General features: G+C 38.2%; 2 protein-coding genes across 2 annotated transcripts in view; both read left to right on the plus strand.

Moving 5' to 3' along the window:
* Window positions 1-1,426: 1,426 nt before the first annotated feature.
* Window positions 1,427-14,052, plus strand: VAChT (Vesicular acetylcholine transporter). The gene is made up of 2 exons (XM_002058390.4): window positions 1,427-1,561; window positions 8,908-14,052. The coding sequence occupies exon 2, from the start codon at window positions 9,306-9,308 to the stop codon at window positions 10,992-10,994; it is 1,689 nt and encodes a 562-aa protein (XP_002058426.1). The 5' UTR covers window positions 1,427-1,561; window positions 8,908-9,305; the 3' UTR covers window positions 10,995-14,052.
* ChAT (Choline acetyltransferase) overlaps window positions 1,440-14,768 on the plus strand; it is a 30,893-nt gene continuing 17,564 nt past the window's right edge. The window contains exon 1 of the mRNA XM_070207320.1: window positions 1,440-1,561. The gene's annotated coding sequence lies outside the window, so the exon portion shown is untranslated. The remainder of the gene's footprint in view (window positions 1,562-14,768) is intronic.

The raw sequence follows: 14,768 nt of genomic DNA on the forward strand, positions 1-14,768 counted from the left end.
TTTGCTAAAATGAATTCTTTTTAGTTTTTCAAGGGCAACCTATATCACAGCTCTTTGTGGCAAATCAGAGCACAAAAGCTATGGCATTTGAGGTCGGGAGCACAAGTTAAATCTTGATAAATTGCAAAAAAGTGCCCGCAAATGATAAATGACATAGAAATTGCCAAATTTGTGCGGTATTCGGCAAAAGAAAAGCCCACTAGTAGGCAAGCGGGAGGGTTCGTCAGCGATTGGCATCGACTGCAGCTGCAGTGCAGTTGTCCTCCGACCGCAGATATTAATCAGGACTCACCACAATTCAGGGCAAGGGAATTTTAGTTTATTTACTTGTGGAAATTAAAAGAAACCTTGATGCAATTTGCTGAAGCAAGCAACGAAAAATTCGACAAACGTTTTCTTATATAAGCGCCAAAAAGTATGCTACGACACGTGAAAATGAGAAGAAGAAGCGGTAACAAAAATAAGCACAACAAAATATATAAAGAAAATATGTAGACAAGGGAAAATGGGTTTTCTTGAGAAATCTGTATTGTCATAAAAATTATAAAATATAAAAGAAATTATCTACAATAACAAAAATTATTTATACAAGAGCCAAAAAGTACGCTATGACACATGAAAACAGAAGAGGAAGAAAACAATGAAAAAACAGCATATATAAAGAAAAATGCCTAGACAGGTGAAAATTGATTTTCTTTTGCGTGGGCAAAAACAAAACGCGAGCCAGAGGCAAAGGCAAAGACGACGACGCAGCGCGAATAGAATTTTATTCAAATGTGCTCAACTGGGCGAACATAATGTGCATGGGAAAAGCGCACGCAGGCAGAGGGGCGCCCGGACGGGTGGAGCGGCAGAGGGGGAAAGGGGGGCAGCCAGGCAGCCAGCCAATTGGTTGGGCTGCCGAATGGAGGCGCATGCGTCATGTCCTGCGCCGTGGAAAACGCACGGCAGACGTTTAGCTACGAGCTGGAATTCCAGGCTGAATACCGACAAAAAAGTAACGGTAACGGCAGCAGCGCGGCGCGAACAGCGCCAGACAGAAGTTACCTTTGCTCCTGCCCGGACGACACAACGCACGCTGCCAATTGCTGTCGTTGTCGTCGGCCGCCCAAAAAAGCAAAAGAAAACTGAAAATTCGAGGAAAAACTTGCTGTATTTTGTGCAAAAAATTAAACGAAAAATTAACAAAAAAAAATTAACTAAAATATAAAACGAATTCTCAAGCGGGCAAAACGGGCTCCGGGCGTGTTGGTGTACGGGCTTCTTCTGTGTTCGGTGTGTGGCTTTTCCTCTGTTGGTTGGTTTTACATAACGCGGCAGGCGAAAATCTAGGCGAACTTTGCCTTTCGCATCCTGGTCAAGACGAACATCTCCGCCTGAAACGTGGCGTCCAACGAGGCCAACAGCAGCGCCGCGGGCAGTGGCGCGGAGTCGGCCGCCCTGTTCTCCAAATTGCGTAGCTTCTCGATTGGCAGCGGGCCAAATTCGCCGCAGCGCGTTGTCTCCAATTTGCGCGGCTTTCTCACCCACCGCCTCAGCAATATCACACCGAGCGATACAGGTGAGACACATAACTGTTCTGCATAAATCACACAGAATATTCTACTATAAGTCCAGCTCTTACATAACCTGACCATCGCCTGGGATATTCGCATTTAATTAAAATTAAACAACTTCTCACATGCAAACACTGCAAGTGTTTCGTCCTCTAACACACACACACACACACTCTCATGAGCACACATGAACTCATACACTCTCACCTACACACTTGCTACATTTCCCAAGGTGTGGATAGACACACATTGCTTCATAGCCCACATGTACAGCTCGTTTCGTTTCCTTTTGTCGGTGGAACGAAATGGGAATCGAACATTTACAGTTGGATTTCTAACGTGACAGCGGCGAGAAGCGTGAGCGCTTCTTGCTCTTATGTAATCTATATCTGAGAATATTATTTGGGAAATCAAATTACAAAAAAAAACAAACTTTCGATTAATATTATTTTTATTATTTTAAGAGTTATATTTTCTGCGTCGGAAGCTCGGGTAAATATCTGCAAAAATTATGTAGGAAAACAAATTAAAAAACAAGTTTCATTTTTCAATTGATATTATTTTTATTATTTCAATTTTCACAATTGATTTTCAAGAGCTCCATTTCTTGCTGACGAATGTAGCACAACTAATATATACAATTTTCCGCCAATTGGATATAAATTAAATTAAAAAAAAATAACAAATTGAGAATTTTAATAAATTAAATTTTTATTAATATAACTTTAAAATCCGTTCTTTAAAAATATTCAAAAAAACTTTTCTGAAAGAACTTATTAATTGTTTCTAAAATTGAAATTTTGTAAAAATTTGGAGTTAATTGAATTATGTTGCAAATATTTGAATTTGCTACCGAAATATTTAAATTAGTGATTAATTTTTAAGCAAAATAAACATTGGATTAGCAAGATTAATATTTTCAGCATTTAGTTGGCAGAATACTTACAGTTTTGTTTTTCAAGTGGTTTCCAAAAGATTTTATCTTTTTTATCTTTTATTTAGCAACTATTCAGCATTTTCTCCAAACATACGATAATAATTTAATCACAAATAATTGATCTTAATTATTTAAATCTCGAAAAAATGGGTATTTAATATAAATTTAATATATATTTTAAAGTACTATATATATATTATACTATATTATATATATATTAAAAGGTAAACTTCTGAAGCCAATTGCACGTTCCAAAAGAAAACTTAATTATTAGATTGCAAAAGCTAATTAAATTTGTGCGTGTATGTGTGTGGTTTCTCGTTAAATCATTAAAAGCTGAAATTTTCATGCGTGGGGTGACAAAAATATCTTTTAGCAAAAGTATCTGTCTCAACTTTATGAAGAAGACAGACACCTGAGCAAAGAATTTGGGCGGTTGCTGCTGCTGCTGTAGCTGCTGCATAATGAAGCCAATAAATATAAATTTGCCACACAAACACAAACACACCAATACATCAATAAATATATACGTATCTATGTGAGCGTGTAAGGACAGGGCGAGAAATGCCTCGTCATTAGATTGTTTGCCTTGTTTTCCCGTTGTAGACGCGTTTGTAACGCTGATGTGTTCATCGCGGTTGCTTGTCAAAACAAAAAGGGGGAGGAAGGACAATATTCGCAGGGGTTGGCAGGGACCCCAGCAGGACGCTGAGACAAAGCACGCTGACAAAGGAAGGTAGCTCTAAATAAGCCAAACGAGAAACAAGTAACGCATTTGTCTAGATGCTGCCTGATAAAACGAACGACCCGCCCGACCAGACCAGAGCAGAGACCGCAACCAGCAGCAGTTCGAGGGTTGAACCGGGTCGGCAAACAAACAGAGTGCCCGGCTAGCAATTACCCTGTGCCAAGCCCAGACGAACATCGATTTAGACGGAAGTTTTCAGAACATGAAAGACTTGCAGGCTTGAAGATGCCTCCTCCCACTTGTCACAAATATTCGCACAAAAGCAATCTATCCGTCGTGGACTTTTTAGTGGGTTTAGAAAGTTCTTGTAGAAAACGTCATCATCGACTCAGTCCGAAGTTCTTCCTTACACAACTTCGCACAAAAACAGTCTACCCTTCTTGGTATTTTTAGTGGGTACAGAAAGTACTTGGAGGAAAGGTCCTGCTTGTGGGCAGCAGCCGCATCAAAAGTCGTAAAAGTTGTTAACCGGGCGCTGATGGTGTTTGTTGATTGGAAGGCATTTGCAGCGCGACAAATGTTCACATTTCGGATGCTTAAAGCTTGCCGTGTGATAAGACTGAAGAAATACCATTAATCAGACTCGAACTAAATTAACTAGACTATCTAAAAAAAAGAAGAATGTTTAGCACAATATGAATGTAGTTCAGCAAATGCCGAACGAAAAGGTAATTTATTTGGCAATAGACGCTGGCCAAGTTATTTACGAGCAAATCAATTTGTAAGCAAAGCTTGACCGAGGCATATCCTAGAAAAAATGGGGGACGAACAGAGGTTGTATACGATTCTGGCCACGCCCAGTTAATGTTTTGATTTATCGTGCGTGTAGCTAAAGAGGCCACGCATACGCCTCGTGGTGCCATTAGAGAAAATGGAGCAAAAGCAATTATCTCTGGATGATCGAAGATTGCATACCCTGAAGAAAAACGGGTAAATAATTTATGCTCAGCAATTGTTCCTAGTCCTTGACCAAGCTTGTAAAGGTCAAATTTATTTCTGATTGAAGATAACTTTAGTTGATTAAGATATAAAGTTGTAATTGTTTGATAGTTTCTATGGATAGATGGACAGATAGATACAGAGATTATATATATATATATATATATATATATATATATATATCAAACGTTCCATTTCCGCGTGCATAAAATAGTTGAATCTCTCCCAAGTTATATCAAAAAGTATTAGAACTGAGAGATAGCTCAACTTAAGATATTCTTGAAGAACATATATAGCATATCTTTAGAAACTCTCCAAAAATATAAAAATATAAATATATAGTTCTGAAGAAGAAGCTCTCCAGGAATAATATATAGTTTTTGATTGATATGATGAATAAGTAAATTTCATGATAAAGTCGAAATAACCTTAGTGGAGGGTATATTAAAATTTCTGCATTTTCCCCAACCAACTTCGGTGTAATGTACATGCTTTATATTTACGATAATGGAGGCGAGAAAAAGTTGCTTAGCCCAGCTTCTCGACCCTAAGTCGGAGCCAGATCTGGTTTGCCTTCGAGCTAAATGGCTGCACATCTCTTGGGAATTGATAAAAGCCATTTAAGGCTTGGAAACAACAGGGATAACAACAACAGGGACAACAGCTGGGAATAGCCATTTATCTAGGCACGTTTCGTGCATGAATTTTGACAGCTTCGGGCTCCTTAAAAGTTTTGCAATTAAAATATTTGGCGTTGGCTTTTTTTAGACTGGCTAGCAAAGGCAATTTGGCTAACCCAATTGCAGGTGAAATGCAATGTGAAATCGATAGGGCCAAAGCCGAAGACAAGACAATTAAACTTGAAACACAAAACACAAACGAAAAGAAAGGCGACGGGGGCGGGGAGGATGACAAAAGAAGCGCTTGAGTGACAAAAGGGGGTTAAGGCTAAAGCCAAAGGGCGTTTGTTAATCGATCGAAGTTGTGGGCGGGGCCACAGTTGGCCACGGCTAAGCGCGGCTAGCTAGGTAGTTAATTAATCGAACACAGGCCACAAATTACACGCACACACATCTGCTTCACATGCGATTAATCAATGAATGCGCCCGAAATTAGGCAACACATATTTCTCTAGACACTGGGCGCCATAAATATGCGCGCGCTTCAGCGAACTCTGCCAATTGCCACAGCGACAACCCTTGCCCCGACCCGGCACTTGAGCAAAGCAGCTTACAACACTTGCAGAGTGCTTGTCGAAAGGGGCTGAGAGCTTGCCCCCTGTGCGTGTATGTGTGTGTGTGTTTGTGTGTGTGCCTGTACAATAGCACACTTGTAAGGATTAGCACTGCCTTTTTTGTCGGCCGACTTAGGAAAGTGGGCTTATCATAAATATTATGATTGGTTTTTCCTATTCCGCTTTGTAGACTACCTCCAGGGTTGATAAATGAATTTATTGTGCGCCTATTTATACATATTCGTATTGACAAACATTATTAAAATATATCATATTTTTAGAGCATGTTTATTCCATTTCAAAATACGCTTGCTTCCCAACATTTACCATAATTGTTGTTTCCCAACTATTTTTGAATACTGCTTTCCAACACTTTACATAATGTATTGTATTCCAACAGCTTTCCAACACTAAAAACGATATTTTAGTGGTGAAAAACGTATTTATTGTATACGATATATATAAACGTAATATTCCGTGTGGGACGGAGCACAATATTCCGAGTTCTAAAAGAGATATGAAATGAGTAACCTCTTTTAAATATATTGTAAAAGGTTACTTTCCAACACGCAACCCAACCCGGTAGTGTTGGTAAACGTTAATATTGCATATTTAATTTGTACAGTAAGATTGAGAAATAGAAATGTTAAGCCTGAGCCGTCTGCTTTGTGATATTTGCAATATTTTATGTACACCTTTTGCAAAGATGAAATTGTATTTTACGCTGATTACCTTGTCGGACAGGCACGCCCCTCCAGACACGTGCAGAAAATGCTAGCAGCGAGATATAAATGTAATTTCATTTTGATGCCCCGCAGCTTGTAAAGTGTGGGGACTGCACAGCCCGAGCTCAAGCTGTCTGTTTATTTTTTTTTAATAGCGAACTGCTGTGAAGTTCCCAGAGAAAAAGGAAAAGTCGGCGATTATGCAGACTATATATTTCAAGGTGAACCAGCTGAACATTTAAAGCTGCTTGCACTTAAGCCTTAAACATTAAATTAGTTGGGAAAACTATCCGCAAAATAAATATATATTTTTCGCAGCTGCCTTTTGCGGCAGGCAGCTCAAATAACATTTGACGATGGAGACTGGGAAAAGTGCACTTTGGGCTTTATCGAGTTGTCGGCGAATAGATTGAATTTCCACAAACAAGGCGATGTGAGCTGCTTAGCTTTTATTTCTCCAAATGCTACAAATTGAAGCAGCAGCAAAAGATCCTGTGAATGTTTTATAATCGAAGCAGATGCAGAGCTTATGCATTAAAGATGAATACCCTAGCTGACTGGCTAATTGGGGCAGCTCGGGATGCTCGGGAGGCTGTTGCTCAAATATGAAAAGGAAACCAATGATAATGAGCCCCAACAAAGAGCCGCAAAAATAGAATAACAAAATAAAGCACAAAATGTTATATCACTGGGAAATGCGTCAGCTGGGCCGAGTTTTGCCAGTCAGCGCGTAAAAATCAATAAAATTATAAAGGCGTAAATATAAATTGGCGCTGTTTGATGTTCAACATGGCCTTTAATAATCCTCCGGCCCCCGGGCTTGCTGCCAGCTCTCGCTCCTTATTGCCACACACACGTTTCTGCACTTGACTCGACCAGCGCCAGAGCCAACCCCTGGTTCTGATGAAAGCTCCGCGTGCAGCCAACCCCAGGGTCAAGTACAACAGCCCACCTGGGCCGGTCTCTCCTCCTGTTTCTTGTTGTTGTAGTTATGGGCACAAAAAAACCAAAATAAAAGTCTTTCAATGCAAAACGAGAAATAAGGCCTATCTTCGGCACGCCGAAGATATAATACCCTTGCAGACCCAACCTTTATTTTCGACCGATCTTTCCTGTGGCAGCTTTATGATACAGAAGTCCCATATTGCTAGGATTTTGTAAATATGTGAGCAGCTAATAAAACTAATAAATATATCGATTCGGCTGTTGATACCGATCAGGAATATATATATTTTATGGGTGCCTAGTTGTCTTCTTCTATGCGTTACATATTTCAATACAAAACTAGAATGCCCATTGCAAGAGTATATTAACAGGGAAACACGCTTCACATACACACACACACACACACATATACGATAATTGACTCATGTGCTAGCTTAGCGGCTGGCACTCCCGCCCCCGATCAGAGAAGCCCCTCGCCCGCTCCCCGGCCCCCTTAAAACAGGCGGCTGGGGAAAAACCAACACAACCAACTCAACAACACACGAACGTGGTCATGAAAATTTAATGATAAAACGAAATGTTATTCCAGCGTCTCGCATATACCAAAGGCCCCGCCAGACAACATATTTCGGGGGGTACTTTTATACCCTGCACACGTAACGTTTTTATGTTTGTCTATTTGGGGTGGCAGCCCGCCGAGCTGCTACGTAGATAAATGTTGAAATTAGATCAGCATTGATAGCCCGGGCCTGGGAGAGCAGACAGTTGTGCCAGACAGACAGACCCAGATAAAATCCATCAAAAAGTAACTAATTCTAAAATGTTTCAAAGTGAGATAATGGAAATTGTGGCTAGAGTCAATCTACATTAGTATATAACATAATCTGCCGACCTAGACGGCAGAAAATAAATTACCAATTAATTTCGGTTTCTACCTTTGGACCTTTATAAAATTTACAGGGTATGCCTAAGACATATGAACTTGGGATGCATGCCAAAGAATCAAACTTTATCCAATATCTTCTTTCAAGGCGTAGAGGTATAAAAAATATGGTGGAATATATTTTAAGTTTACCCAATATAATATGCCAATGCAACAAAGGGCATATACTTTTATTATAACCATAATTCTTTGGCAAAAGTTTAGCTTGGTTTGGGCTGTGCTTTATGTTCTTTATTATTCAGTTCTTGTGGTTCGCGTGTTATTTAAGAGGTGCTTCGCTGTGCTCGTGGGTTTTTCTGTGGGACAAAGCAATGATTACGTGTAATTACAGGTCTCGAGTGCGGCCACGCGACTTTCGAGGGCTCTCCTCGAACTAACCCCCAAAACCGAGCCGTGTGATTATTAAAGTCTAGCAAAGCCCATTGAGTATATTTAATGCTGCAGGGCACTTGGTTTGAGCACATTTTGTGCACAATCCAATTAAAATAATTGCTTTTGTATTTGCATTGAAATGAATATTAAATACCTAAATTAAAAAATATATTTTTGGTATTTGTTTTATGATTGAAATGTGTCAATTGCTGTGCAAAAAAACAAAGAAGAAAAATCTCGATCTACTTGTCCTATGTAAATGTGTGTGTCGAAATTGTGCTAAAGCTGTGTTAACTAATTTTAACAATACACATTTTTTTGTTCACCAGCAGGCAACCTTTTTGCAACACAGAAACAACATTTCAATCATAAAAGCAAATTACAAATAAATATTTAAATAAAAAAAAAAAAAGAAAAACTATGTTAACAAATAAAATAACTACTGTGCGAGAGAATAAGAAAATAAATAAGAAAAAACTAACGAAATCTTGTTTCTGTGTCGTTAAAGGTTGTTCTCTGGCAATCCAACAACAACAACAACACGAAATCATGTAAAGGTCAGCAGAAAGTGCAACTAGAACAAAGAAGAGAGTTAAGCATCAAAGCAGCTCAAAGCAGGCAGTACAGAACAAGCAGCACAGAGCAAGCAGCTCACAGAGCTGGCAATTAACGGAAACGGAAGCGGCCATATTGCTGCTTAATTTCCGGTTGCTCGATTTCCGGCGGCGGACATGAAATTGCAGAGCGCCAAAAAGCAACAATAAAACCGAAGTACAAAAGAAAAACAGAGCGAAAGAAAAAGAGAGAAGAAGTACGAAAAGGAAGAGCGAGTAAAAATAAGAGAAGAGAAAAACAACAAGAAAAATAAAGAAAAAATAAATCAGGAATAAAGCAGAGCAAAGCAAAATGGCCTCATTTCAAATACCGCTCATCAACCTGGAGGTGGGCGAGGTGAAGGAGATTGTCTGGGAGAAGATCAGGGAGCCGGTGAATCAGCGTCGGCTCATTCTGGTCATCGTATCGATTGCCCTGCTGCTGGATAACATGTTATATATGGTGATTGTGCCGATTATACCCGACTATCTGCGCGAGATTGGCAGTTTCGATGATGGGCCGACGCCGCCACCGCTGCGCGACAATGTTACCGGCCGGATAATACCGGTGCATCATGATCATCATGGCCAGGACTCGGCGACTGGCATACTGTTTGCCTCTAAGGCGATTGTCCAGCTAATGGTGAATCCGTTCTCGGGCGGTCTGATCGACAAAATTGGCTACGATATACCCATGATGATTGGACTGACTATCATGTTCTTCTCCACGGCCGTCTTCGCCTGCGGCACCAGCTATAGTGTTCTCTTCTTTGCGCGCTCCCTACAAGGCGCCGGCTCCGCCTTTGCGGACACTTCAGGTCTGGCCATGATTGCGGATCGTTTTACGGAGGAGAACGAGCGCTCCCAGGCACTGGGCATTGCGCTGGCCTTTATCAGTTTCGGCTGCCTGGTGGCGCCACCTTTTGGTGGAGCGCTCTATCAATTTGCTGGCAAGGAGGTGCCGTTTCTTATACTCGCCCTCGTCTGCCTGCTGGATGGCCTGATGCTGTTGCTGGTCATGAAGCCGTTCAAGGAACAGATCAAAATGAGCAAGGAGGTCCAGAATCAGGTCATACCCATCTGGCGCCTGCTCATGGATCCGTATATTGCCGTTTGCGCCGGCGCCCTGACCATGTCCAATGTGGCGCTCGCCTTCCTGGAGCCGACCATCTCGCTGTGGATGGAGGATACGATGACAACGGAAAACTGGAAAATCGGCATGGTCTGGCTGCCCGCCTTCTTTCCGCACGTGTTGGGCGTAATAATTACGGTGAAAATGGCCCGAAAATATCCGCAACATCAGTGGCTAATGGCAGCCGGCGGCCTGGCCCTGGAGGGTCTGTCCTGCTTCGTGATACCCTTCTGCAGTGGCTACAAGATGTTGATGCTGCCAATCTGCGTGATCTGTTTTGGCATTGCGTTGATAGACACCGCCCTGCTGCCCACGCTGGGCTACCTGGTGGATGTCCGCTACGTGTCCGTCTACGGTAGTATCTATGCCATTGCGGACATCTCGTACTCGATCGCGTATGCCGTGGGCCCGATCATTGCCGGCGGCATTGTGGAGGCAATTGGGTTTACAGCGCTCAACTTTTTGATCGCTTTCTCGAATCTGGCCTATGTGCCTGTGCTCCGTAAGCTGCGCAATATTTACGACTTTAAGCCGTTCGAGAACGAGGCAAACATCTTGATGCAGGATCCGCCGAACAAGGAGTACCAGACCTATGTCATGCACGACCAGAAGCCCGTCGACGGCGAGCTCAAGAATCATCTCGAGTACGGCCAGCAATACCAGCCGGAGCAGCAAGAGACTAGCCTAGACGATCAGCAACAGCAGCAGTATGAGTATCAGGCGGCGGATGGCTATCAGCAGGATCAGAGCTATCAGCCGGGCTACCAGGAGCAGGGCGGCAGCTATGCCCAGCCACGTGTCGCGAATCCTTTCCAGCAGCCACCAAGCAGAGCTCCGGCACCAGCCAATCCCTTCAGACAAGGATTTTAAACTGTTGTCAAAAGTCTTTTGATTCATTTTATTTTCATTTGGAAATCTTTGTTATACTCAGACGTATTCAGTTAGGATATTACCTATATATATATATAAATAGCAAGTGGTACGTACACTATAAAATGCATATATGGCATGCAAACAGTTCGAGCAGCTGTTTTGTATAATACACGATCGCCAATTGAGTTAAATGGGAAAACGCACTATATAGAATATATATATATATATATATATCAAGCCCGATGCCGATGTCGGGCCCTATATAATACAGAAGCTAGAGAAACCAAAGCATAGTCATAATTAGATCGAACTCAGGGGGCAGGAGCATTGCCTGTTCTCAGCTCTGATCCTTAACAGATATCACACATATATATATCTTTATATATATACAAGCTAGTTCGTAAGCGGCTTAGCTGATCCGGCTCCACTGTGCCGCAGATCCGTCGTGGTTAACCAGGCAATGGCATTCATATCGCAGACATATCACAAGTTGCACAAATCGAATACCCAACCCAAGGTATACCCTTTCGTTTGTCATTGCGACGGAACTGTGCGCAGCATACAGTGGCGTCCGATTGGTAGTGCCATATTATTTTACAATTAAATTTTACGTTAATTGATTTTTAACATAAGACACAACCAAGGTAACGATACATATCAGAGTCTCGATGGCTCGCCTGTTAAAATTACCAAAAGTGATATTAACTATTGCTATATACATGTAGAATCATAATTATATATCGTATATATATATATCGTATCATATCGATATTTTAGGCCGTAATAAGTATAATGAAAACAATTTGAAAATATTAGATGTTTCATATTTACCTACCAATCAATTATTATTTGCTTGTCGCCAGATGGTTAACCCTCTCTATGAAGGTATATACCCGTTGCCATAGCAGCTCGACGATAGCATAGCATAAATGTGTGTACCTTGTGTCTAAAGTCAGATGCATTATCTAAACGTAGTTATACTAACAATTGATATATATATATAAACATATATATATTTCAATTCACTTCGATTATCGCACTTTTTGAGAGCAGTTTATTGCTCCTATATATATTATACACCCAACTACTTTTAGCCTGGTCTAAATATAGAGCCTTAAGTAAACTGAATTTTTGTATACATACCAAACCATTTGCTAACTATGCAGATAATTATTATTATGTAGTAGTTATCACATATAAATATATGGTATATATACATACAGATACAAATTAAAATAGGTTTTTAATGTGTACTTATTATATAGACAAAAAAAAAAAACACTTGAACATTCGATATCCGTAAACATATCAGTGACACGGCCATTTTCAATTAAATAGCAAGGTTATCTAAGCACGAGTATATATTTATACAGTTAGAACATTTATATGTTCTATCATATACAACATACACTGAAAATTATTTCATTCTACATTTTAATAGAAAATTTTCTTGCTTGGAAAAATTGTTTATTAAGCAAAAACATAAAATATTTTATTGCGATTTTAAAAGTTGTGGAAAACAGTTCATTTGAGTGTACAATGGGTTATCCTGAGGAATTTTAAAAAAATAAACGCCTAGCTTATATAGTCTGCCATATCGAACATACACTCAAAATTATGTATTTCCACATTTTAGAAAGCAGCCAAGAAAAAATTAAATATTTTCGTATTTCTTGTATTTTTTTTTTTTTAATTACTTTTCTTGCATGGAAAAAATGATAATGAAGCCACATTTTTCATAAACATATTATGGCTACTTTTTTTTCAGTTGTGGAAAACAATTTTTTTGAGTGTACACACATACATATACACATATCTGTGTAACTAGCAAATGCACTGATTTTCAAAGCAATTAGTTAAGCAGAGTTTTGAAGTTTCGGCTAAGATTTTGAATATGAATAAATATTGTTTGATTGCACGGCGTCATTTGATCAATTACCTAAAACGTCTATTATTATTTTGATAATATATATACTTATATATACATATATATGTATACATATACAAATTTAACATAGCATTTAAGAGTTCTACATAATAACGCGCTTTAGCAATATGTATAACTACATAATGAATAAAACTCATGAAAAAATCTCCCATCAAATGTATCAATTAAAAAAAAAAAACAACGTACAGACCGTGCGAACAGAATCTAAATGCAAAACTATATTATACGTATATAGCAAAACAAATTTATATACATAAAGACATAACAAAAAAAATAGTTTATATATATGTATGCCTATGATCCATGTTCACAAGAAAAAAGTCACTCAAAGGATCATTTAATCATTTCATTTAAAGCACATTACAGCGAAATCTAAAAGATATTGCTACGATCTGTTTTGAAGTGAACTAAAATATAGTAAATATATCAGTATAAAAAATTCAACACGCATATGTATATTTAATGGACATTTCTAAAAGCAATATACAAAATAGTTACAAATACTTTGAAATTGTAAACAACATCTAGGCATAAATCCGTAAAACAATATGTTACGCAATTCTTCTGTAAATGGTCTTGTATTTCAATCCTAACATGTTCTTCGAATTTTAGTTATTCAAAAAAATATAACAATTGAACAGGATTTATACAAGTTGCCATATGAAGAAGAAGAATCTTCCAGAATTGAATTATAAATAAAACGATTATAATATGAATTTTAAAATTAAATTAACGGTTAGTACCTAACTGGAGAGTCCGCGAGAACTGCACAACACTATCGAGTGCTCCGTTACTACAGATATACAGTAAATTAGCATTCCGAAACAGTGTTGTAAGGTTTTCAAAGATCTTCATTTAAAGCTTACAGAACACGCAACAGTGCCGGCAATGTGTAATATTTAACGAAATTTTCTAAAAACAAGCAAAGAAGAAAAGCAGAAAAAACTATAACAAAATATATATGTATGTATTGTAAAGATTAAATAATGTTGCTAAAAAATATATATAAATATGTATTTATACAAAATAAAGAAAACCATAAAAATAATGTAAAATATAAATATTAATATACAAATTAATATAATTGAGATATATACAAAAAGATAATTTCAAATATTTCAACATAAATATGTATTAAAAGTGTTAAATGTTCAATAGCATATTATATATTATTATAATTACAAATGCATACAAATTAATATTATTATTTTCATTTGGAAAACTAACAAACATTATAAAATGTGAGTTATGGTGAACCCCTAAAATGTTTTATAATATTTGAAAATTAAATGCGTAACATTCTGTTTTTGTTTTAAATGTTATACATTTAATATGAGTTATATTTATAGGAAATTGTATTCGAAAGCCCTCAAGAAATGCCGCCACAGTTCAGTTTTGTGTAATATATCTAACACTAAGTTTTGATCAAAATATTTCAAGTACGTATATACACACATACATATACATATACATATACATATACATATATATTTAAGTACTAAAGTGTGCTAGATTAAATTGAAATTTTTCACAATTTGTTTCTGCTAATGTTATAGACGTTTGTGTTAAACTAGTACTTGTAATATTATATAATTATAATAGAAAATCAATTAAAAGCAAAAAAAAAAAAACCAAACTATTCTACCTAGCCCAGTTCTGAAACTTTGCTGTTCAATTTCAAAGTCTATCCAACTTTAATCTAAACAAAATTCTGTTTCTACCTAAATCCAAAAATGACAAAATTTTCAACTAAAATCGGACTTTAACTAAAGTTATAGGTATTCAATCTAAGCTAACCCTTGGTGTTCCGATCTATACAATAC

The sequence above is a fragment of the Drosophila virilis genome, chromosome 2 (genome assembly GCF_030788295.1).
Source record: "Drosophila virilis strain 15010-1051.87 chromosome 2, Dvir_AGI_RSII-ME, whole genome shotgun sequence".
Lineage (NCBI taxonomy): Eukaryota > Metazoa > Arthropoda > Insecta > Diptera > Drosophilidae > Drosophila > Drosophila virilis.